Source organism: Sprattus sprattus, assembly GCF_963457725.1.
Source record: "Sprattus sprattus genome assembly, chromosome: 5".
NCBI classification, from domain to species: domain Eukaryota; kingdom Metazoa; phylum Chordata; class Actinopteri; order Clupeiformes; family Clupeidae; genus Sprattus; species Sprattus sprattus.
This window is the reverse complement of record NC_137924.1, coordinates 34,370,661-34,397,025: the sequence shown is the minus strand read 5'-3', so window position 1 is coordinate 34,397,025 and position 26,365 is coordinate 34,370,661. Positions and strand designations below refer to the sequence as shown.

General features: G+C 40.2%; 2 protein-coding genes across 3 annotated transcripts; both read left to right on the top strand.

The window, feature by feature from the left end:
- Positions 1 to 6,731: 6,731 nt before the first annotated feature.
- Positions 6,732 to 12,347, top strand: plbd2 (phospholipase B domain containing 2; the record flags this gene model as incomplete). Its single annotated transcript, XM_080839380.1, has 12 exons — positions 6,732 to 6,937; positions 7,605 to 7,698; positions 8,203 to 8,361; positions 8,633 to 8,733; positions 9,396 to 9,610; positions 9,941 to 10,035; positions 10,196 to 10,356; positions 10,674 to 10,769; positions 11,050 to 11,121; positions 11,404 to 11,556; positions 11,674 to 11,836; positions 11,920 to 12,347. The coding sequence occupies 12 exons, from the start codon at positions 6,732 to 6,734 to the stop codon at positions 12,091 to 12,093; spliced, it is 1,689 nt and encodes a 562-aa protein (XP_080695506.1). The 3' UTR covers positions 12,094 to 12,347.
- Positions 12,348 to 12,703: 356 nt separating this feature from the next.
- LOC308365236 (triacylglycerol hydrolase DDHD2-like) lies at positions 12,704 to 26,018 on the top strand. Of its 2 annotated transcripts, none has more exons than XM_080838610.1 (18): positions 12,704 to 12,832; positions 13,584 to 13,828; positions 14,715 to 14,904; positions 15,957 to 16,147; positions 16,397 to 16,486; positions 16,750 to 16,870; positions 17,171 to 17,260; positions 18,183 to 18,324; positions 18,612 to 18,820; positions 18,987 to 19,054; positions 19,462 to 19,584; positions 19,741 to 19,836; positions 20,105 to 20,254; positions 21,094 to 21,249; positions 21,397 to 21,499; positions 22,012 to 22,185; positions 22,620 to 22,767; positions 24,256 to 26,018. In XM_080838610.1, the coding sequence occupies exons 2-18, from the start codon at positions 13,697 to 13,699 to the stop codon at positions 24,335 to 24,337; spliced, it is 2,265 nt and encodes a 754-aa protein (XP_080694736.1). In that variant the 5' UTR covers positions 12,704 to 12,832; positions 13,584 to 13,696; the 3' UTR covers positions 24,338 to 26,018. The 2 variants fall into 2 exon arrangements, with proteins under 2 accessions (XP_080694736.1, XP_080694737.1); XM_080838611.1 differs by having other exon boundaries at positions 12,704 to 12,836.
- The last annotated feature ends 347 nt before the right edge of the window (positions 26,019 to 26,365 follow it).

Here is a 26,365-nt window from a genome sequence, read left to right as displayed (position 1 = left end):
GTTTCACGAAAACTATCAGAAGCACTGCGACACTCCACACAGCTCCACGGTCTTTTATATAGCGAGAGAAAAATAAAGCTCGCGACTCAGCAGCATCCAGCGTGCCACAATGAACTCTTCTTAAAGTCATAGCATCGCCTTACTCCCCTATACGCTGGATCCTAAAGAGACCCATAGTTATGTCCCGATTAACCACCATTACTTCATATTTATATTTCCTACAAAATGTAAAATCAATATCTAGAGGGAATGTGAGCTGCAGATGCATGATCCCAAATGATAATACAAGGACAGGTAGCCTAAGTAACCCTGCAATTACTAATTGATTAAGTCACTGACCTCACCACTTGTCTAACCACTTGATATTGATAGTCAGAGATTTCCAGTCAGCACTATATTCTGACAGTCCTATACAACCTGGTTTTCTGACCAGTTCCCATTTATTCTGGGCCTTATTTAAAATGTTGAGTCTGTCCCTAGGTGAAGCTATAATTACTGTCATTAATCAGAATGAATATATGATAAATCAGTTGCTGATAACTGATGACTTATTCCGCTTGTGTCACCCTCAGACTTTGCAAATTGAGTTTTAACAGGGGATAGAGAGGGCATTGGTGGAGAGTTTGCAGTTTATCCCATGGGGGTGGGGTATGGATCTGGATTGCGGTCCAAGCATTCGTGCTCTTGGCTGTAGATGTTCTGCCAGCCTGTGCGTTATGGCAAGGGAAATTAGTGTAAAATAGGCTATTAAAAACACTTAAATCCTGTTGGGTGTTGACTTTGGCACACTCTATCTTATTTCTAGATTTCTATTTTCCTGTTGAAAATTTTTGTGACTTCTGCAGATTGCTATTTTGATACATTTTCCTTTTATGGTGTGAGTTATTTAATATATTGTGGAGGAGAATGTACCTAAGCTAGTCCTTTAAGGCTGGTTGAGGACAAGTATTGACTCTGTGACATACAGGGAGCCTCTCAAATTGAAATGGACTAGTGATGAGGAAGAAGAGAGGAGAAAGAGGGGGAAAGGAATGGGAGGGGAGGGGAGGAACCCAGTCACCTTGCGCACACAGCATTACTCTGGAACCTCTCAGCATGACTCAGCAAAACTTTAATATAGGGGGCTATTATATTTCTCTTTTGTGTATGTGTGTGTGTGTCTTTGCGTGTGTGTGTCTTTGCGTGTGTGTGTGTGTGTGTGTGTGTGTGTGTGTGGATGCATGATTGTGTGTCTGAGAGAGGGTATGACGAGAGTTTATTTAGTAAGATGTGGATGTAGGATATGTGTTTCTGTTTGTCTCAGTGTGTGCCAGTGATGGCACCTTTAGGCCCATATACTCATTGGACTAATTGAAGGTACAAGATAGAGGCGAAAACCCTCACATAAGCCTCTTACTATCTCTTCTTAACATTAACTTTTGAAGCTGTGGTTTTGTAAGTTTTTTTGCTCGTCATGGAACTACAGGTTTTATAGCATGTCAGTTCGTCAGGAATATACTTTGTATTTGTAAAGGTTTAAATTAAAATCCATTAGGCCCATGATTTCGCATGAGAGCTTTATTCATAGATGAACTTTTCCATTTGAAATAAAACTTCTGCCTCTGATATGTCATCTGATGAATGGTCAGTCCTGAAGCTCTCTTAAATATGCTTCATCATCCGCCAGGGTTGCTTCAAAAGAACCACCCTCCAACCAAAGTTGAGTTTGAAATGATGGCCAATGAGTAGGTGTACACTTAGTGTGATCTCGATTTTTTTCTTTCCCGCGCTCTGCTTATCGTGTTCTTCCTGCACTTGGTAGATTAGTCAAAGACGCTAGATACCAATGAGGCTCAGAGTGGCTTACTTTGTGTTTCTGATGCCAGGCTTAAAATAAAACACCCCAACATTATACCTTTTTTTGAAAATTATTTGAAAATGCTGTGTGTGCTAGGTCAGGGACCAGACTTTGATTAAGTGTGGCTTTAGTTTTTTTTATACTAATCTAATGCCAAATAGTAGGCCTATGTCACGAACATGTCTTTTGTTGACGCTAGTTTTCTTGGTGCGTTTGTATATGCAATGCATGCCTATATAATTGGCCTGTTTTTACTGACCAAAAAACAAATTCCATCAGTCGATGAGCTCATTTCTGCCTTCAGTGCACCCTTGTTGAGAATTCCACTTGTCCAAATGACTGAAGTCTCTTATGTGACCAGCAGACAGAAGATGCAGCAAGGCAAAAAAAAGATGGTCACTTGTCATCATTTTGATGCTAATATCCATATTTCAGTGTCAGTGACTTTTGTGTTTAAATTCCTAATGTTTTTCAAAGGTGAGTGAACAATTAAATAGTGTGCAGATAGTGTACAATAATTATAATTTAATTGCGTTGATGTTGAGATTATATACTTTTTATTTCAGATCTATTCCTGAATCATTTTAGGCCCAAACCATGCCTCCAATCATGCCACTATGGTGCTATATTTGTCATGTGATGTTTGGTGTATCCATCTGGTGACTTCAAGGGTATGAGTCAAGTCAGTCAGACGCTCTGTGCTGGACACTCAGCCCGTGCTACAAACAGCACACATGCTGCAGATGTGGCGTGCCTTAGATTTCTGTTGCAAATTCCTGGAGACCCAGATGGATCCATACAACTCCCTACCTGCTGGAGGAGAACAGCTTTGGGTGGGTTGAACGGTGCTGCAGTGCCAAATCCCTCCATCCAGGATGACTGCTTACCGTTTAATCGGGCATCTGCGGCACCACAGTGAGGAAGAGCTACTACATACTCTAGAGCAGGGGTCTTCAATGTTTTTCAGGCCAGGGACCCCCAAACTGATGGCGAGATGAGCAGGGACCCCCTACTATATAAATTGCATACAATTTTGTTTATAATATACTGGGCCTAGTGCCAAATGAACATAGCTACCCTGTTATTGTGTATTCAATACTAAGCTATTCAAATAATACAAAGGTTAATATATTCATTAACATTTTTTTTTTTAACATTGAATTTAACCTAACATTTTTGAACAACGAATTTAACTTACCATTTTTTAGCAATTCATTTAATTTAACATTTAACAACATGAAAGGTACAGGGTGGCCGTGCCACTGCCATTTATAAACATACATCTAGCAAACAACTCTGAGCTAACAATTAATTACAACTTATTCAAATAATTCACAGATATATGTTTTTATTTCATCATACATAAAAAAGGGACAGAGAATTCTCAAGCATCTGTCGATGGCACACATTCTCCCTCATTAGTGAGATTTATCTTCTTTTCAATAACTCCTGACTGACACGATCCAACGGATGACGGAGGAGTCTGGCGCATGGAGTTGTGTTGACAACATAGATGTTATAGTGAGATTGACAGGTCAACAAACCAATCACACCCCTAGCAAGTTGTTAAGATTGTAGGAAGTAGCATGCTAACATTAGCTAGTGGTCTCATACACCTCGCAAATCCTCTCAGACTTATTTTTCAGTTACAACGTTTTTTGACCTTGTACAATGTCTATTTCTCTTTATTTATTTTTTAAATCTTAGCAAAAAAATGTCAAACTAACAATTTATAGGTACAAACAAGACCAGCTATGGAGTTTGATCCGCCATCTTTTATTTTTGATCTTCGTGCTCTTTAGACATGAGCAGAAACGCGATCTGATTGGCTAGTGCCTGTGCTGTCGTATTTGCATGAAAGGTGCTGTGAGTGAACCGGTGCCCAGCTTGAGAGAGTTCCTGTGGGTAGCTGAATGTGTCGATTGGACTGAAAGATAACGTCTTCTCGATCAATTTATACGTTCGCTATAATATGTTGGATTTATGTTAATGTTAATTTAAAGGGAATAAATACAATTCTGATTCGGAAGACATTTAAATTTGTGGAGAAAAAAAATTGGTTGAATTTTTTTTTTTTTTTTTTTTAGAAATATATATATATATATATATATATATATATATATATAAAAAAATTCTTTTCAACCAAAGATTTTGCGACCCCCTTGCAGTACCTCCGCGGACCCCCTGTTGAAGACCCCTGCTGTAGAGTGCTGCAGTGGCTCTCACAGACCTGGCCATACAGATAGACAGCTGCTGGCTCTCATGGACTCCCTCTCCTGCCCACTGCCAAGCTAACTCAGTAGGCCATGCCAACTGTGCAGTTCTGCTGCCACCAGAGGCTTACTGTAAATTGAGCACTGGAAGGAGGACATAGAGCTATCATTCTGGGCTCCTTGTGTTGAGGGTTTTTGCTTTTGTCATTTTAAGTTTCTTTAAAGGCACAGTGAGTTGTTTTTATTGGTGTCTATTTGTGGAAATGGTATATACTATTCATAATTACGTTTTCATTAGTGTATATTTACCTGTAACTATGAACCATTGTTTTTTCGTTTGCTTAGAATGAGCCCTTCACATCTACATAGGGAACGGGTGGCAGGTTCTCTCCCACAGGGTCCGGCATGTTGCACCGCCATGTTTCTACAGTAGGCCAGAACGGACAAACTAAAATCACTGGCTCGAGAAAGGGCTTTATGTGTTGTTATGGCATTTGACGGCCTCAGTCAGTACTTGCACACGCTTGAAGGGAAGAGTATTCAGCTGCAATTGCAAATCAGCAACCTCACCACTAGATGCCCTTTAAATTGACCCTAACCATGGATACCACTGTAGAGTCTCTCATGTTGCCTGAGGCAAGTGGCACCATGGGTGTTTCTCAAAGCCAAGGCAGGATCCATTTCAAGGATGCTACGTCATCGAATCCTGCCGAAGGACTTTTCCGATGTCTAGGGCCATATCTCAAAACGAGTACTTTAGGAAGTACACTGCAATACAGTGCGTAGTGCACACTAGGCATCCAACATCTGTAGTGCGTTCTGTCGCTGATTAGTGTTGTCTCAAACGGAATACTGACAGCTGCAAATGGGCGAGCCTTTTACCCATTCAATGCCTTGCATAAGTATTCACCCCCTTGGATGTTTTACCCTTTTATTGCTTTTATCAGTCAATCATTTTCAACCAAACTCCGCTGATGGCCGTGTTTTGTATGTAAATGTACATTTTTAGTCATTTCCTCGCTTAGATTTTTTAAAAGGTTACCAAGAAATAGACACTGTACTATCAGATAACACAGTTGTTGTAACCAGCAATAATGGTTGAAGGGATTTGTGAGCCATCAGTCAGCCAACTTGCCAAACTGAAAAGCTGCCGAAAGGGCTCCTCCTCTTCCGCTACGTAGCCACGATGGCGCCTGTTTAGGGCGAGAAGTGTCCATCGTTTCACACACTTTTTGACCATTTGAATTGCGCAATCCATGCAGGTACTTTCAGTGCACTGAATTCTGCTGGTTCTATCAGTGTAAATGCCCTACGCCCTTAAAGTTAGTGTTTGAAGTGCGCAGGTACGCGATTTAATACACAGCCATAGGATCCTTTTAATTCTACCAAGGACCGAGTCTGAACCTTTAGTATCATTTGCATTCTTAAAGAACCCACCATCATATGCGCACATACTAGAGCCTTTAGTAGCATGGAATTTGAGGGCGGGATATTTTGAATGCATACACCTGCACACTTGTTAGACTGTTCTCCAAATGCTAGGAAGGAGTCTTGCCTAGCCTCTGAAGGACCTGGCTTGTTAAGGCTAGGAAGGACCCGTCTTACCAAGGAAGCATCCTTTACTTTGAGAAACACACCATGTCGTCCACTTTTTTTATACTTTAGCATATCGGTAGCAACATCTTTATTTCTAAATGGCAAGACAACAGTTTGTTACAAAAGACTGACTGATGACTACATTTTTACTTAGAGTGACCAGACATCCTCTTTTGCCTGGACATCTCCTCTTTTCGAGACCTAAAAAATGTGTCCGGCATGGATTCCAAAATTGTCCAGGATATTGCCTTGTCGGATATTTGTGTTTCTCTGGGTCTTTCACAAACTAGTTTTTACGCCCTTACAAGTTTTGGAAGGATATCTCCCTTACGTTCCACCTTCTTGCGCGAGACTGTAGAGAGAGCGCCCTTTCAGTGGTGCCAGATGCACGATAATTATCCTCCAAAGACAATCATTTTGAGCATTTGGTACGATACTTAGCCATTTCGAACCTGGCAACACTGAGCACCTTGCCGCTTCCACTAGTAGGCCTAACTAGTATCTTTTCCACATGCAGATGTCATGTGCTGTAAACAATGCAACTAGTGACAGATGATGACCCCTTCCCCTGACCCCACGAAGATGTTTTGCCATCTTTTTTCACTTACAGATGATTACAACTAGTGATAGTTGCATTGTTTACAACAGCACATGACATCTGCAGGTTGAAAAGATGGCAAAACCTTGTCAAGGGGGGAGGGGGCGGGGTCATCTGTAAGTGAAAAAAAGATGGCAAAACATCGTCACGGGGGAGGGGGCGGGGTCATCTGTATGCTATACACTACCACGCCCCCTCCCCCGCGACGAAGTGTCCTCTTTTTAGCTGGCCATACCGTATGCCTAGGTTTTTTACTGGCGTTGTTTTGCATCACCTCATTTTCACCGATTTGGAAAAACCCATTCCTTTTTTCAAAGGGATTTGTACTTTGGAACCAGGAAGTGTTCTAAATTGAGCTTTAAGACGCTAACCCCCAAAACTACAAACTTCCGGTCGACTTCCATCCTCTGCTGAAACGCTTCCTAAAAGGTTTAGTGCAGTGTCACATGACCAAATGTTGTCATATGACTAAAGCTGGTGGGTGAAAATGTACGGCTGTGTTGATCCCTGTGGAAGTTTGAGTCGGCTTGGTTTAGGATTTATTTTCAAAGTTTTGCTGTGTATATGTCCCGTTGGCGCTGTTATTCAGTCCGCCGTGATTGAGAAAGAAACTGGCAAGCTATCGTTGATAGAAGGCTATCATGCTGACAATGTGGCTTGGGCGAATTTCACAGATGACATCTCCAATTCAGGGTAAAATGGTCGCTGTTCATCAGTTGTTTTACTGGGATATAATTAGTTGTTTTGCTTTTGGGGATTGTATGCAATGCTTTTGTAGGTGTTATCGTTCAATTGTCAGATACTTTTTTTTAAGTTTGCGTGATTCATAACTATACGTTATCCTCTGAGACCCTACTAAAACCATTTTTTTTTTTTTAAATGGCGATTTGTTGAACATGTTACAGTACCTATTTATATGCTACAAATAGAAAGAGATCAGAGGACCAAAGAATATATATTGCATGGTTATATAGCCTTAGAAATCGCCTTCTTACAGCCGAGTAGCCCTAGTCTATGATGTTTTCAAATATCCTGAACTATCTTTTCAGTGTATGCAAAGGAGGGTGATGAAATAATCAATACAGATTCATTCTGTGTTCTTCTTTGATGTTTCCGTCGGTATCTTAGCATATGAAATAGCGTATTTCATGCATTATCTTTTACCCCATAGTTCTTTGAACAGTGTTGCTTTGGTTGTTTTGTTGTTGTAACAGTTTTTGTTGTTGATCTTAATTCGGCACCACATCCATTAGCAATTGTTTTGTGATTTTATCTAATTAATTTGTCAACAACTACGGAATAATCGACTATATGTTATTTTCACTTATTCTTATACATTTATTTTTATCGTTTCATATAGCTGGGCGTATCTGGAGGTGAGCACAAGTGGGCGCTACAATGATACAATTCAGGCATACGCTGCTGGGGCAGTGGAGGGTGCCGTTACGGCACAGGTCAGTGACGTGACGTTTGATCCAATTTTCTCTGTTTCGCTACTATCAACCATACAGGGAACAGCCAATGTGACTTATCATAACTTTCCAGCTGATATAGTCAGGATAGCCTAATGAGGTTTCATCTAATACCTAATAGGGTGTCAGTAGAATACCGTGATGAATTTAGATCTGAACATGAAATAAACACATTTAAACACAATTTCCAATGTTCATCACTTCTAGATTAAGCTCTCCTAATGGTCTCTCATCACTTCAAGATTAACAATAGGTCCACATGTTGTGTCTGTAGCTAATTCCTAGTGTGGTGATGGTTGCCTTGTAAAAAGCTCAGTGCTCCTACCTGGCAACCTTTCCCTAAAAAACAGTACAGCTACAGTTTGTACTATTTGTCACCTTATATTTGCTGTGTAAGATCATACTTTGAATATGACTATTCATGACTAAATGTAAATGTGAAGTATCTCTTGTCTTATTTCTCATTTTGTTTTCTTTGTTTTGTAGCTCATCTACAAGCACTGGATGAACACAGTAGTTGGCTACTGTGGGCCTTTTGGATATGACACAGTGTACTGCCAGAAACTAAAGGAGTATATCATGGCTAATCTCCAGTGGGTTGTGAAACAGATAGAGAAAGAAGCTGACTCTGAATACTGGCACCAGGTAGGCTGACACACTTTGGGTGAACACTAGTTAATGCTTGGACACATGCAAAATTGTTACTGACATTGTTAAAAATACTATGCTCTGAGATGATCTAGTCAAACCTCATAAATAAGTGCAATGTTGCTAAAAGTAATTTTTTTCTTGATTAACATTTTTGTATTGCATATCAGTTTATTATCAGAGGTCAATGCAAATTGAAAGACCTTTAAATATAAATGACATTTAAATCTGAACCTTAAATGTGAACACATATCTGTGTGTACCGTAGGTCCGTCTGGCGCTGTTGCAGCTTCGAGGGATGGAGGACGCCTACGATGATCAGCTGTCTTTCCCTACGGCCATTCCAAACCTCAATCCATTTGGGTTTCTGTGAGTGCTCTCTCCTCCCAGTGTAGCGTCTGGCTCCACATGCTCATTTCTGATGTAACTCCGCATAATCTGATGGAAGGTATTGGCCTAGATGCACGGAAAGGTTTAAATTTGCAAAAGGGTCAACATAGGTCAACGTTTGTGGCTTGCAAACAGATTATGTGCTTTAGGGGATACGGCAGTTAGAAGGTCAATGTGTACCCTTCTCATGTCATTTTGTTAATTTGACTCTAATCACACATATTACTGCCAGATATAGTACACTGTACATGTATTTCTACATACATGTTTTATGTTGTTTTTAGCCTGACAACAAAAGCTTCACTGTGTTCTGTTACTATTATTAGATGCTGTTATTAGCACTGGGCTCAAGTTCAATTGAGCTCAAGCTCAATGTTTGCGATGTACCGGACATTCTTTGTACAAAAAACTGTTCCATGTTGCGATGGTCTCCTGTGTCACATGAGTAATAAGAAGTGCTTAGAAAATATGTTCTCTTTGCTTTTTTCCAAGCTTTCATTCCTTGATAATGCCTAGGATGTGATGCTAAAGTCTGAAGTTAAGGTGTTCATTATGTTTATAATTCATAATCTTCACATTGTATATCTATTTTAGATGTACTGTATGGGAAGATGTTTTATTCACCCTCTTTCCTCCATCAGATTGTTTCAGATGGGTGGAGACTTGGAGGATCTGGAGGCGGCGCTAAATAAGAGTAGCCCATCACGGACCCTTGGCTCAGGCTCTTGCTCTGCCCTGGTCAAATTGCTGCCAGGCAACAAAGAGTTGTTGGTATCGCATGACACGTGGAATACTTACCAGTCCATGTTAAGGATCATGAAGAAGTATTCCTTCTCCTACCACATTTCACCGAAAGGTGTTTACACACAATCTCTACACACAGTATCTCTCTTTAAACTTTTTTTTAAACATAGGCACTGCCTAGTGTCTTCAATTAGTTTAGTAAGAAATCTATTTATCTTAACTACAAACTCTTTGTACAGAGATTGGCTTTGGAATAGAGGATACCAACATAACGACATGGTATATTGGAAAAATATCACTCCAGATTGGATTTTATTTCGTATTGTTAAGTGGGTTTGTTTTTCCACGCTGCTCTTCATAAGGTTCTCCACTCTGGTTTAATGAACCATTTTCTCTGAAGTACATTGTGTCTTTGTACTGATTGATTTGATCTGTGTTTCAGATGAGAAGCCCATTCCTGGGGCCGTTCAGGCCTTCTCCTCATACCCTGGATCCATCTTCTCAGGCGATGATTTCTATATCCTCAGCAGTGGGTTGGTGAGTAGTGCTCTGGTCTCCTTACTGTAAGGCAGGACTGTTGAGAATCACATGATCGTATGCAGACTGCTTGTTTTTAGTTATTTATTTATTTTGCATGTTTTGCATATGTCAATACGTCTCTGTTCTGCACCTCACTGTTACTCTTGTGTTTGTTCAGGTGGCCTTGGAGACCACAATTGGAAACAGTAACCCTGCCTTGTGGAAGTATGTGGTACCTCAAGGTGCAGTGATGGAATGGCTCAGAAATGTTGTTGCCAATCGTCTAGCACAGACAGGCAAACAGTGGGCTGATGTCTTCAGCAAATTCAACAGTGGAACGTATGTTTGCTTACATACACAGTCAAATACATACACACATACTAATATATGTGGACATTTTAAGTTAGAGATAGGTGTAGTTCAAACAGAATATTTGTCATCAATGATTAATTGAATTATTTGAGCTAATGCATGTCAAGGACACAGTCAGCAAATAAACAAAAAAAATTGATTTTAGAAGGCAGCCAAACAAAGAAAATAGATTAAAAGACATTTTCAATGCATCAGATTTGTGAGATTGATTTTGTATTTTCATTTAAATGTTTTAACATGTATAGCATGAATCTTGTTTATAGAATGTGTTCTTTCTACCTAAGGTATAATAATCAATGGATGATTGTGGATTATAAATTCTTCAAACCAGGAAGAACAGATATCACAGAGCAGCTCTTCACTGTTCTGGAGCAAATTCCGTAAGTCCTCACATAATGTTATGGTTCTTGTATGATCTCAATCATTCTTTTGTCCTCTTGGTGAAGAAGTTACAGTAACTTAAATTAAATGTTTGTGAAATTTTGTTCCTTGTATGATCTCAATCATTCTTTTGTCCTCTTGGTGAAGAAGTTACAGTAACTTAAATTAAATGTTTGTGAAATTTTGTTCCGAATGCGTTTATATGATGTTTCTCTTTTGGAAACTATAAAAGTAAACTATAAATATGATGTTTATTTCACCACATTTTCTTTTCTGTAGAGGTTCAATCATGATCCAGGATAAAACCACAGAGCTTTATGAAACGGGTTACTGGGCTAGCTACAACATCCCGTAAGTGTGAAAGCCAATCTCCTGTGCAGAAGGATTGACACATGTATTCTACACACATTTAGTATCTGTAATTGATACGGTGCAGAGTGTGATTTTAGTGTCTTTAAATCAGTATGTTGATGCATCATGAAAATACACTTTGTGTTTGATAAACTCCACAACATTTGTATTATAGTTGCTTGTCTGAAGTAGCAAGAAACTAGAATGAAACGATCCTCTTGATGTTTGTTTTATATTTTGGATTTCAACCTGAATTTACTGTGTCTTTGGCCCCTGATACAGGTACTATGAGGAGATTTTCAATGCCAGTGGCTGCCAGGAGTTGGTTCAGGAGTACGGCTCCTGGTTCTCCTTCGATATGAATCCAAGGGCTCAGATTTTCAGACGGAATCAAACCTTAGTGACTGACCTGAAGTCTATGGTCCAGCTCATGAGGTGACCTATACTTTACCTGGGTCCACAGCTTGGAATAAGATCATCTCAAAGTGTGACTTCTCTGCCAAACACCTTCCTCATTCTCACATTGATCAGTGGCATCTCTGTTTGTTGCAGATACAACAATTTTGAGAAAGATCCCTTGTCCCAGTGTAAGGGTTGTGACCCCAAGCATAACGGAGAAAATACCATCTCTGCACGCTCTGATCTGAACCCTGCCAACGGCACCTACCCTTTCGGAGCTTTGAGACAGCGGTGTCATGGTGGAACAGACATGAAGGCAAGACTCTGTAGCCTCTGTTTTTTTAGCCATCATTGTACGTGTTCCACAGATACTAACTAAGTCTTTCCTTGCTCCCACAGTTGACGTCCTACAGCATGTATAAGGAATATCAGATGTTAGCTGCCAGCGGCCCTACGTGGGACCAGGTGCCTGCATTCCAGTGGAGCACCTCTCCTTACAGTGACCTGCTTCACATGGGCCATCCAGACCGCTGGGACTTTCCCACAGTTCATGTCAGATGGGGCACTGTCTAAACTCAAATTAGCACCCTTCTAATATGCACGAACATACACAAATACAGACACACACACACATCCTCACACACGCACGCCCCGAACACAAACATGCATCCACATGCACACACAAACACACTCAGGCTTCCCAGTCATCGTGATCATTATGTCTAAATCAACCAAAGGTTCCAGCGTGACACTGTAGAGAAAATAAGGCACTGAAGAACCTGAGAAAGGGAAAACACAAGTCACAGATTGCTGGCGTACATTTTTAATCAATCAATTATTTGAGGTCATCGTTGATTTCGTTTTCTGTTTGATTCTGATGATTTCTTGCTGTTTTGTTTTCTGTGAATAAAATTATTATATAACAGTTGTGGTTTGTGTTGCAGAAATTGTGAGTAGGCTTGTTCACTGGTGTGGTGTGTAGTTTTACTGTCATAATTTTATTTTGCTCAATAGGTTAGTCACTCAAAGCAATTCATAAGAAATGTCAATTTTGTTGGGGTGTTGGAAATGTGTAAATAATGAAGGGAACTGAAGATACAAACAATGGGCTTTTATTGTGATGCTTGTGGATGACCCGGAAAGAAATAGCTGAAATGATTTTCATTTGACACTGACGTTTAAAGGCAAACTTGCTTAAGATGCTGCCAATCATGATAGACTCATCGTTAAGGATACTTCTGCTTCTGGAGTAGGCTGCTTCTTGTACAACTTTGTTTGATGAACGCGAACACATGAATCGTCATTTGTGCATGTAAGTAAGTAAGCCTTTCTAGTGGGAGTGACCGCTGACAGATGGCTAACTAGCTTGCTTGCTATCTAGTTAGCCTTATAGTGGCTTGTAAGTTAGATTGCTAGCCAGCCAGCCTCCTGACGTTCGCCCAGATTTCTGTTAACATCTGGTTAGTAATTGCGTTGTTTATAATATTACTCGTGGACTGTTAGGAGCCCTTACATTGGTAATATCAATATAACTATTCAGAGTATTCAACTATGGCAAACAGTTAAATGTTGTTTTTTCCCTTGCTGTCACATATTCCTATCATCCGAATGACAAGTCATGTCGAGAAACATGACCTAACAGAAAACATCTGTTTGGCTATTTGTACGTGTGTTTTGTTATTGTGATAACATAAAGCCACATCCTGTCTCAGCAACATTCCAACAGAACATATTATTCTGTCAGTGCATTTCACAATGTTGTATGGCATCGTCTTATCTTGTTTACAATCAGTTTGAAGGCTTCAGTAATGATCTGCCTTTTGGATATGCGTTATGACAAGGTTCATTGGCCATTTGGTGTTACTGAAGACTTTATTAGACTGTTAGACCTATGTTGTTATGTAAAACCTGCATTTGAAAGGCACCATGGAAGATGAAGAGTTGGTTTTCATTTGCCCAACAAGCCCAGATGGTATCTCAGTAACTTTGTATGAAAGTGTTTTCAACATATTTAAAAATGAATAATTTATGTCAGTGACCATTTCTATTGTTATTACATATAGATCAAGACGCCCTGTCACAATCCTAACAGGGAAACTGGGACCTCAAATTCCAGGAAACTGTTGTTTTGGATGCCAGGTGGCAGGACTCCCAACAGAAGCTCAAAACTGGTCACATGATGTCTGAAAACCCAGCCGGTGGTGGTGCGTCGTCTGTGGTTCCAGGGCAGGGACAGGTCCTATCAGTGGAAGACTCCAATTTGTCCATTAAGCAGGAGAGACCCTCCACAGGCATAGACAAGAAGCAGGTACATGTTTAAGACTACAGTGAGTAACTGCAGTACTGAAGTATACTTTTAAAGATCGTATTCCAAGAGGAAACATGTTCACAAAGGTACACTCCCGCAGTTGACTTTAGTTGTCTCAATAGCCTGGTATGACCACACATATATGCACCCAGTTTCACTGTTTTTGTTGTGTATCATCCCAGCAAAAAACAACAAAAAACTAGGGTACAGTAGTTTGTCAGAGCCAGAGTTTGTCAGGTTACTAAATATAGCTTGTATTTATTCATGTTTGTCACCACTTGCCTGGTACCCATACTTGGAATACCTTCACCGACAATAACCCAATGAGACAGATCAGTGCATGTATTATCATGCACGCAGACTGAATAGATGTTGTAGTGTCCTGTTCTCAAACAGCAGTGGATAAGCCATGTGTTCACTTGTCACCCGGTTCAGGATTTAATTAATCTGGTATTTGCATATCTGGCTTATGTATCATTATTAATTTTGGAAATGGTATGATTTAGTTGTACTGTGTAGTGGAAATTGGAGTTGCTATGTGTTAAACTGTAACAGAAGAGTTCAGTGTGGTTCATTTTGCAGCCTGGAACTGAGATTAAAAATGTGCCCCACCGGACTGTGCAAACAGACATACTAGATTTTTGTGTATATTACTATAATATAATATTATATTGTTGTGCCCATAGAGATTCTAATTATCCAAATTAGTCGGCGCTGTTGCTCGAATGACTTGTTCTTTCAACAGTACATGTCCTTTATATTTAATACCACGTACATTCATATCCACTCACTGATAACAAATATGGTCTACAACCCCAAAACTTGAAATGGATGTAACTATCTTGGTGTTTTTGTGACCCCTGATTTGTTTGTATACATTCTTCAGGGAGCAACCGCTTTGGATGAAACTTCTCCCTCCTCTGTTGAGTCTTTTGAGATGTTGGATCTGGATTTGGCCCAGTCCACATATGAACCAGTCCAGCCTCATTGGTTCTACTGTCGCCGGGGCAATGAGAAGGACTGGCTGCCATTCAGCATCGAAGACTCTCTTAAGCTAGAGGATGCACTCAAGAACCGTGAGGGGACCCAATTATGTTTATTCCAGCTATTTTGTAATAAGTTGGCTTGCTTGCAGTGGAATCTATCCGTAAATAAAGCAGCTACTCCTCCCTTTTGACCAGTTCATCACATAGTCATAGAACTAAAATGTACTGGAGCTGTCTTTTTGGGAACAGTAGCACTGCTGCCTTCTGCTAACCACATCTCAGTAAGAAACAGAACATTTGAATTGTTGGATATTTTAGTGTCATTGACTAAGAATTATTTATTGGCTAAATATAATAATTGATCTGATACCAAGTAGAGCTAGCTTTGTAGAGGTAATAGGGCCCCTGGGGCAGACTGACGTATTAGACTGGTTTACTTTACCTGCATTCCCCTCGATTCCTTCTATTTCTACTAAACAGAGGAATAAAGAACATTATGGGCAAACTGGGTTTCAGCTTGTTTTCAGGACAGTTGTCAGTACCTTCTCTGCTATAGCAGGGAATCTAAACACATTACAAAATGGCGTCATTGTTTTGCACCGTGTTGCTTCTATCAGAGTGCTGCTGACTGTTGAACTGGATGACTTTGTTGCCCTGCACTATTTGGGTAGGACTTGTGGGTTGGCTGAGATGGAGAGTGAGAGTTTAATCCAGGCACAAGTATCTCCATTTTCTCTGTAGTGTCCTTGGTAGATGAAGCAGGTTATCATAACTCTTGGGCAAGAAACTCTGTCATGTCAGAGTCACACTCTCCTATGGTAGAGATTGTGGTTGCTCTGTGTCACACACTAAAATCAACACACTATTGACGCTTTTAAATCACTTGAATCATTTGCTGCTTCTCAACTACATAGTCACAGACTTGTCAAGCAATTATGAATAGAATATTTACAAGAATCCAGTTTTATGTACCAAGCAAAATCAACCTTATGTGCAAATTCAATAGGCGGACAACAATTCATCTTCATCCACCAGCAAAATGATTATGTATTGAATTATTAGATCACCTAATAAGTAGAACAAATGTTAATGCTAAACAGTATTCATCTTTTTGAGTTATTGCTGTCTGACTTTGACTTCAGTGAAAAAAGAAGAGGAGACTGTGGTAGCCGTGGAGGGTGGGCGCTATGATGTTCGCCTCACTGAGCGTCTTCGCTACGCCGTCTACTGGGACCAGGGACCCTCGGAAGTCCGTCGCTGCACGTGGTTCTTCAAAGGCAATGATGACCCGCGGTACATGCCATACTCTGAGCCTTTCAGTGACAGTTTGGAAGTAAGTAAGCCATCCCCTTTTGACTTATAATCTAAAGTACATTTCTGTTTAATGATAAAGATGGATGGATGGATGAAAGGATTGATACATGGAGCTTTATGAAGGATTACACTACCTGTCATTCGTGTTTGCCTGCACTATATGTTAATGTTATATTAATGTTATATAGACATACTGTGGATCCCTTTTCCTTGAGGAGTAACACATGTGTTTGTGATTTCATTATGAGTGATTTGTGCTTGTGTACAGGATGCGTACATGATTGCCGTGACGCTGGGAGAGTGGAAGAGGAAACTGGAGTTTCCCACAGGAGAGACCGTCATTCTTCACAACCCCAAGGTAAGATGGTATGTGCTCTACCAAACTAGGGACCAGCTGAACGCCTGCAGGCCATTCCTTAGGAGTGCGGTATTCTGAGTTTCTTCTGATTGGGGTAATTCAATCAGAAGAAACTCAGGCTGATTGGGGTAATTCAATCAGCCTGAGTTTCTTCTGATTGAATTACCCCAATCAGCCTGAGTTTCTTCTGATTGAATTACCTCTGCTCCACCAATCAGCCTGGGTTTCTTCTGATTGGTTTTGTCCTTCTTTTGCCTCGGCAGCTCATTATGCAATACCAGCCAATCATGCTTCAGGATGACTGGGTCTCCTCCCCCTCTGAACAGACCAGGCCTCGGACAGTGAAGAGGGGCATTGAGAACATAGCCGTGGACATCCCTGAGGGTGGGTTTCATAATCCTCATCGCCTGTGTTGAATACAAACATGTCTAAATGATCCTGGTACATTCACAATATACAATAAAATAATACTACAGACTTCACTTGGGCCCCAAAGATACTCACCCATAGTTTTTCCCATTTTGGAAGAGATGAGAGTCAAATCACTGACTGATTTAGGCAGACTGAATTGACTGTTTTAGGCAAACTGACCAAATGGGATTCTTACATCTAAAATATGGTCTTTGGACCATTGCCCCTTAATTAGAGAAATGTTTAATTTGTATCATGTTTGTGTGCCTGCAGGGGAGCCTCAAACAGTGGACCACCTTGTGTTCATGGTGCACGGAATAGGGCCTGCGTGTGACCTGCGATTTCGGAGCATCATTCAATGTGGTATGTTTACACTGTACCTCTATGTGTGTGTGTGGGTGTGGGTGTGTGTATGGGTGTGTGTGGGTGTGTAAAGGTACAGTGTGTAGGATTTAGGTGGATCTATTAGCAGAAACGGAACATAGTATTCATAGTTATGTTTTCATTAGTGTATAATCACCTGTAATTACGAGTTGATGTGTTTTCGTTTGCTTAGAATAAGCCCTACATATTTACATAGGAAGCAAGTCCTCTTCTATAGAGTCCATCATGTTGCACCGTCATGTTTCTACAGTAGCCCAGAACGGACAAACTTTTAGAAGCCTTTCGTGTTATTATGACAACTGGTGGCAACCATAGGTTGTCCCACACGCTTGGAAAGGGAGGGGTGATGGAGGGGTATTTCAGTTGGTTGTCTCTTTCCGCTTCATGCGAGTAAATATAACACAAGGTACCTTTAAGGGAAACTAGTAATAATGGCTGGTCTTCCAAATGCCAGCCTTTTTGCAGCATATATCCCAAAACACAATTAAAGCTATTGAAAAACCTTGCATTAACTCAGTAGTGACTTGAGGACAACGCCAGGCAAGCATATTTGGGGATGAAACATTCTAAATAAATCCTTAATCTGCACATTACTGATGGAAGGAAAGTTACACCAGCACTATCTTGCAGAGAGTTATTGACCTAACTCAATGAGTACACTTCTGCTGGAGTCAGGGATCCCTCATTACACATTTTCTCCACTTGTCTACTACTTTAAAATCTGATTTCCTGATACCTGATTGTTCAGCAAAGCTTCACTCTGGGTTTGTGCCTGTGCTCTGTAAGTAATCTCTGCCTCCTCTGGCTGTGTGCCCCCCCCCCCCCCTCTCTCTGTCTCTCTCTGTCTCTCTCTCTCTCTCTCTCTCTCTCTCTCTCTCTCTCTCTCTCTCTGTCTGCCCAGTGAATGATTTCCGCAGTGCTTCCCTAAGCCTCCTCAGCTCCCACTGCAAGTTGGCCCGCGAGGAGGGCAAGGTCGGCAGGGTGGAGTTCCTTCCTGTCGACTGGCACAGCGCTCTCCACGGCGATGCCACTGGCGTGGACGAGTGAGGGCACCAATTACTCTTCCAAAAAAAAAAGAGTATTGAGTTAGAAACAATAGTCTTTTGTTTTGTTAGGATTTGGTTCTGTTATGGCCCTATTGTTTCGTCTGTCTTTGTGCTTTGTTATTTTCTTGTTGTGAGCGTAATTAGAGCATTTTCCTTCCTGGTTGGTCAGACCTGTAAAGGAGATTAAATACATCGGAGTTACCACCCTGGTGATTTGAAAGTAAATTTCACAAAATGGATTGATAACTGATACTATGACACTAACTGGTACTATGTTTCTACAGGTGCATCCAGCGGATCACTCTTCCCAGCATCGGTAGACTCCGGCATTTCACCAATGACACCCTGCTGGACCTCTTCTTCTATAACAGCCCTACCTACTGCCAGACCATACTGGACACCGTGGTAACAGAACTCAACCGACTCCACAGCCTGTTCCACAGCCGCCACCCAACCTTTAAGGGCCAGGTGTCCCTAGTGGGCCACAGCTTGGGTCAGTTCATGTCACCTTTGTCCAACTGCCAATATGTCATTATGTCCTCACAAATTTAGTGTATCAGTTCAGTGCCAAGTTGCTTTTGGCACCTTTCATACCTAACGTGCTGGTAAACGTGTGAAATATACTTGTGTAATGTTCTGTACACTTTTTTTACCCACAGGGTCTCTCATTCTTTTTGATCTTCTCACAAATCAGAAAACAGTTTCTGAGGACTTGGGGAGCGAGAAGGTATTTTTTTCTCCCTTTCCGTGTCTTCTTTCTTCCTATTCTTTCCTGTCCTTTCTTCCTTCACATCTGTCTTTCCTTTTTTTCCCCTTATTATTCTTATTTTGCATCCATGTATTTTTCACATATATAATCGAAAGTGATTCACTGAACAGTGAGGTCATATAGGAGTAGATGAATGAAAGGGGTAAAGGCAAACTGAGAACCTTTGACAATGCACTCAAAACAATAGAATGGTCAGAATGAATAGAATTAGATTAAAATGAATAGAATAAATCAGATTATAAATCTACCTCTGCTAGCAGTGATGACCATTACAAAAAAGACAGCTGATGTTTCAAGTGTGTTTATTTGTGAAGTTCAACTGTTGTGATTACATGGCATTTTGTGTTGTCTTCTTGTGTTTACAGAAACAGGCTTTTGGTGACCTTTCCACCCCAGAGAAAGAGAACCTGGAAGATGCCCTCATTAGACTGGACCTACAGAAATACCTTCCCATTTTACAGAAAGAAGAAATGGACTTGGACTCTTTGGTCAGTACTTTACTGATGATTAGTCTGTTTACTGTAAGGACAATTAGGACAGAATACATTAAAGGGATATTTAGTGGTTTGAATGTGATTATAGACCAGCTAGAAGCATAGTGCATATTTATCTTATGCTCACATTGTCATCGTCCCTTCCCTCAGTCTCTTTGTACAGAAACTGAATTAGAAAGAGTTGGAATACCACTCGGACCACGTAAAAAAATACTGGACTTGGTCAGCAGGAGAAAAATATTGAAGGTGAGGGACAAACTCTTTCATCCATTGCATGTCTAGTGTTTTGTGCCCTTTTATTATTGGAGGATAAAGGCGTTATCCTTAGTTTCTTTTCACACCAAAACCTGATTGGTGATGGTCTGATTATTCTGTTGTGTTTATGAAGTGTTCAAGATATCCAATTCATAACATTTCTAGAATATAGAGTTAATGAGTTGAGATACCTAAATGTTTAACATTGTCACAACTCATGAGAGCATGGGATTCACCAGAGTCTGGTTTTCTACCCAAGGATCATAAAGCCAGGATGGCTGCCATGTTTCCCGGTGATGACTCAGCAGACCTGCTCCAGACTAACGCGGCCCACCCTCAAAGCTTCCTGCGGACCCATTCAACCACCAGTGCTGTAGACTACAAATATTTTGATGTGGGGATTGGTCAGGTAATAAACAGAGATGCACGTCCCTCACTTAGTGTAGTACCAGATTAGGACACTGAACGATGTAGAGTAGAGGAACACACAGTTAAACTTTTCTGGTTTGACTTTTGTTGCTTTCGGGGATAGCTGAACTATGCTGTTGCCAAGGGACAGGTTAGTGGCTTCATACACTTTTTTCCCTCTTTCTGTTGTGTTATTTTTGCTTGGATTTTGCATTTTGTTTCTCCATTTCTCTCAGTTGCATTTTTCATGTTGGATTGTGTGACACTTCTGTCGTGTCATTATCCAAACCATTCTGCAACCGCTCTGAGACAGGATGCACACATGTAGGTCTAGGGAGGCTGTTCAGGGCTTATCCTGACCCTCACTGGGCAGGAAGGGGGAGGGATAGAGGTGTGGGCACATGACTACCAGAGAAGTGTCTGCGTACCTGGAGCTCACGGTGAAGGTGAATAATAAGAAAAATACGACAGATGTCATACTAGCGTGATGTTGTGTGAGGATGTAAGAGAAAGATTTGTGAGTTGATAGTTCTTGCGCTAAGAAATTAAAGTGTAATTACTGTAGATAGTAAGCTTTTACATTTTGTTTAGGAAAGGACAGAACATCTGTTTCCCATTTGTGTACTACAGCATGGGGTACATTATGTGCCACTTGCCTTTTTGTATGGCTGATATTTAAACTCATGGAAGACTGAAGAAGACATGAGAACAGGGCTAATTTGACAGCAAAATGTAATTTAATGGTATACGTTCTTGTGAAAGGATTTTGTCAATGCCAATGTTCATGTATGTCAGAATTGGTTCATTTATTCTTCTTTGTCCCTTGTTTCGTCCGCATAGGTGTCCATCCGCTACCCTCAGCTATCTTTCCATCCACAGTCCTTCTTTGCGTTCGGCTCTCCTATCGGAATGTTTCTGACGGTCCGAGGACTGAAACGCATCGACCCGGACTACAACTTTCCCACTTGCAAGGCCTTCTTCAACATCTACCACCCTGTGCGTGCATCGTGTGAATGAACTCACTTACACCATAGAGAAATACTGACACTGTTTCTTGTTTATTCAATGTTCAGTTCAGTTTAAATTGCCATTGTGAAAGTGATAGCTGTTACTTAGGATGCTATGTTGTTCCCCACTTTTCAGTTTGATCCAGTTGCTTACCGCATCGAGCCCATGATCATGTCTGATGCTGACCTGGAACCGATGCTCATACCACATCACAAGGGCAGGAAGAGGATGCACCTGGGTAAGCTTATTAGAACAGTTTTTCCCTCATTAAAATGCTGTGTGAGTGAGAGAGTGGAAAAATGTTAATGCCCTTTGCCTGCTAAAGCCTTCTGGCTGACTTTAAGGAAAATTACTGATGTCCTTCATTCAACAAAGTAAGTAATTATACACAAATTGGGATTCTTCTCAGACAAGAGAAATTTGATACAGTTCTAACAAAATCACAACACAATCTCATCACGTCCTGGCATTATCATAAATATGACGTAAAAATGTACAATTATCTTTAACTAGGCTTACCAGAAGTGTCCTCACAAGGGAGATCTGAAAATGTGTGTGCTTTACTGTTATAAGATATGCTCTGTGGTTAGGGCCGCCTGCTCCAAAAGACTGTGGTCGTATTAATAAAAGTACATTTTCATTTTATGGTGAGATGTTAATCATGAGGGGTTTTCATAAGTACTCATTGTGTATATATGCTGACATGTCATCAGCCTGTAATGAATCCCTCTTCACTTTTTCTTCCCACAGAGTTGAGGGAGAGTTTGACCCGCATGGGCGCTGACCTAAAGAACAATGTGATTGGCTCCCTGCGGACGGCATGGCAGTCCTTTGCCCGTCTGCCGGTGGCGGCCCTCCCCTCGCTGGAGGAGGCGGTGTGTGCAGGTGCTGCGATGGAGACATCAGAGATGCCAGAACCAGAGGGTGAGGAACGGGAGTTCAGCACTGCTCCCCACCAAACCGTTCAGGACTAGTTTACCAGTTAGCAAATTGTTCATAACCATCAAACAGTACACTCTCAAACAATTCGGTGTCAAATCGTGTGTCAATTATGTTACATAAAAATGGTACTTAATATTGGCAATATTCTTCAAAGCTGTTCTGTTCTGCTGAATAACACAGCTTGTAAAGTTGAAATAGTAATTCTGATACACTGATTTTATTTTGTATATCTGATGGATAAATATGATATAATGTTTAATGTCAAATATGGAAAGATCTTCTTGTGACATGGTCTGAATTAAAATGTCATACTTCATGCTTCAATGCAATTGTTAGCCATAAATAGATGTGAACTGTGAAATTACTTTTTTGGAAAATGTTTTTGTTGGTTTTCAATTATTTCTTTTCCACCATAGGAACAGAGGAGGACAGGGTAACAGACGAAAAAGACTTAAAGATCGGAATGTTGAATGGGGGTCGGCGAATTGACTACGTTCTCCAGGAAGCTCCTATTGAATGTTTCAACGAGTACCTCTTTGCCATCCAGAGTCACCTCTGTTACTGGTGAGACAACAAGAATGACAATAACAAATATCTAGATTAACAATCTACAGTAGTTCAGATGGCATTTTCATTTAGCCTAAGCTTCCTTGCACACTTCAGACATAGATATCTTAGATAAAGGCTAGATGGATTATGGCGGACTCTTGAATGTCCGCACAGGAGGCCATTTTGAGGACAGTATAGCTTCCGGTAGGGATCAGTGGTACGTTAAAGGTGCATTAAGGATTAATAGCTATTCGCTAAAGGTATGCTAGCAGCTAAAACTAACAAAATCTCTTGAAATGTGCTGACTTTGACATTATGACAAACTAATTACTCAACGACTGTCCTTACACAGTCAAACATCAAGCATGTGCAACACAAGACTAAGCAAGACGGCAAATAAGCTACTTACTAGATCTGCAGAAGGTAATCAAAGTCAGGTCGGCGGGCATCGGCAGGCAAAACTACAGAAGGCAGTTATATGCCTATCGACCCTGCTATGCCATTGGCACGGACGCAATTCTCCATATTAAAAGTCATTGTAGCGCCCCAGTTTTTTTTAAGCTGTTATTTTAAGGTTAAACTGCTTATCCTAACCCTAATCCTGAAGCATAATTGTTGCATATTGTGCCTTTAATGTCAGTGATCTTCACAATCATTTGCACTCTTATCTCGCGGAAATTTTGACGGATTTACAAATGACTTGATTTACAATCGTCATTACCTTGGTAATAATTCTGGATGCTTGAACATGTTGAAATGTGCAGCTTAATTGTGTATCACGGCTATTGTGTATCAGTCATTTTACATCAATTGGCGAGTAATTGTTCTTTCTTTTCAATATAACTTAAGTTGCACATAATAAAACTGAAGTTGCACATGATTTCCAATCGGGTTGGTGTGTTAAACATCTTACATTATGATTTCGACAGGAAATTGCTGACTTTATTGCCAATGAAGATGCCAGAATTTTGTGCAACCTGCTCTATTGAACACTCCCTTGAAACGAGACCTGTCAGAGACCTGTCAATGTTATTTTCATATGAAAACCCATGTTTATAATGCTTCATAAGTATGTAGTGCCATAAGAAATATATTACGTTTATAACAAACCAACCCGTTTGAAAATCGGTTGAAAATTGAGCAAGTTCTGGTTATTTAAATAGTACCACTACCAACACAATGTTAAGGGGGAGTGAGCTATACTGTCCTCAAAATGGCCAAAATGTGCGGACATTGGACTCCGTCGGCCAGAAACGCAGGCAGGATATCTAGCCTTTATATAGATATCTATGACTTCAGATGCCACATGTATTGTTCACAAGGTCAATTGTTTTGTCTATTCTTACTGAAAATCCTACAGCACCACCATCTGGTCGTCAGAGGGTTTGCAATCTAGACAAAGCGTCTTGGAATCTGATGTTCAAATAGTTGAAGTTTATTAAGTGTGTGCACAATTTCCTTTAGTCAGAAGAGGTCGAATTTGTATGTGTTTTCTTTCTACAGGGAGTCCGAAGACACGGCACTTCTACTTTTGAAAGAAATATATGAGAAACACGGTGTTGTTTTTGAACAATCTCCATCATAGACTCCAATAACACATGGAAGAAACATATGGAAGGATAAGAAACCTTTGAAGAAAGTATGGAAGGACTACAATTTTATTTTATGTTTATCTTTACCTCAAGACTGATAACACAGTGGCGTGGAATTTGGTGGCTTAACATCTCTTCATATAACTCTAAGCCTCTAAGGACCACTATAGTAATTTTTCACTAGAATTCTTTTTTGGTATACTTAAAAACTAACTCTGTAATCAAATGTTTTGGTGTGATGGGTAAGGTCAGAATAGGCAACAGCTAGCGCGTGTTTACATGGCAGCTTAAATCAGATAAGTTGCTGAATACAGACCTTCACACAGCAAATATACTGCCTTTAGGCTGCTACACATCAGACTGCAACTTATCAGTTCAATTTGGTATACTCATGTCATCTATCCAGTTAATCACCGGTGGACTGTTTTATGCCATACAGTTGATAACTTTACTATGAATTGTTACCAAAGATGTGCATTCTACCCTGTGTTTCCCCTCATCGTCAACACATTTTCCCTTCAGTTGCGACATGAGAGAAAATATTTGCTTGAGTGAACTGTACTACATTTCTTTCATACATCAAAGCCAATTATCAGTTAACACTTTAATCAACCTGATACTCACAGGTTTAATTCTTATTACATTAGAGCATCTTATCAATGCAGCATACAAACTCATTACAGGACCAGCCAGTGCAGCACCTTACCACCATATCCTGTAAAGAAGCAGGATAACCCAACATATCAGAGGATGGTCAGATTGGATTTGATTGTCAGAGTTAAAGTAAGACACAAAGAAAAACACTTCACTCCGCTTTACCAGATGAAACATATTTTATTTTCCTGTCCTGAGGTGCAGTGCCAAACTAACTGTGCTAAGTGTGTGTTCTGTTTGTTTATATCCCTATGCCTGCATTTTGTGCAATATGTGACATTTCCCCCAGTTTCCCCTATTCCCTTTGTAAAAGGACTGAACTTTCTAAAAGCACTTTACTTTGGCATGTTTCTAACAGCCTGATCACTCACATCCTGTTTACCTTTAGTTCTTTTGAAAATGGTTAGCAATGTAGATAGAATAGAGACATTCCAGATAGTCAGCTGACCCCGTTAGCACACACTCTGACCCCTGATGTGCATCTTCAGGTTATACCTTTGTAATGTAAAACAAGATGCCCTATTCCAGTTGTGTCTTTCACCCTTCCAATATCTTGAGCACTCATGCCCATATTGTCTACCATTTCAATAATTTAGAAAGTGGTACCTTAAGAGTACTTCAGAAATGCAAATGCACAGAAGCGGGTTATGTCATTGAGCTTATGAACTTTGTTACATAAAGTTCTCATTTCGCCAATATAGTTTAGAGAGGAAACTCAACTTTTTTTGTTGCAGCTTGAAGTTATTTGAACCTTGAAAGTATTATGAAATGAAGGACATTTTAAGAACATAATTCTATGCTTGCTGTTTTGTTTTGTTTTGTTTTTTTGTTTGTGCTATGCATGTGTTGCAAAAACACTACAGAAGATATCACCGTAATCCTCCCAAAATGCACTCCAAAATGTTGCCATTTTGTTGAGTTATACCCATACTCGAAATTTTGTACTGACCATGTGAAATACTGAAGTACAGCTTTACAGTTTTATTTATTTGTAAGTTTTATTTATCCAATTTCATGTATCTGAACAAATGTGTGTGAAAATAAATGTTTAACAAATATCACTATGTTTGAAAACAGCTGAATGATTGTACAGAATGATTATTTTCAATATTATGAAACCACTATAGTTTTAACCTTCTTTGGCGTACACAAGTGTTTATTACGTGTAAGGTTCCCTGAATGAGTCCTCAACACCACTCTGAAGGACTAAAAATGATGGAGGCTAGGAATCCAGTTGAAGTTCATAAAGTGTGTGTATATCAATATATGTAGTCAGAATAATAAAATACATTAATATGTAAGTACATTATTTAATATAATAATACAAATTATTTTATTATATTTTTCCCGTCTCCGACATTTGTGGC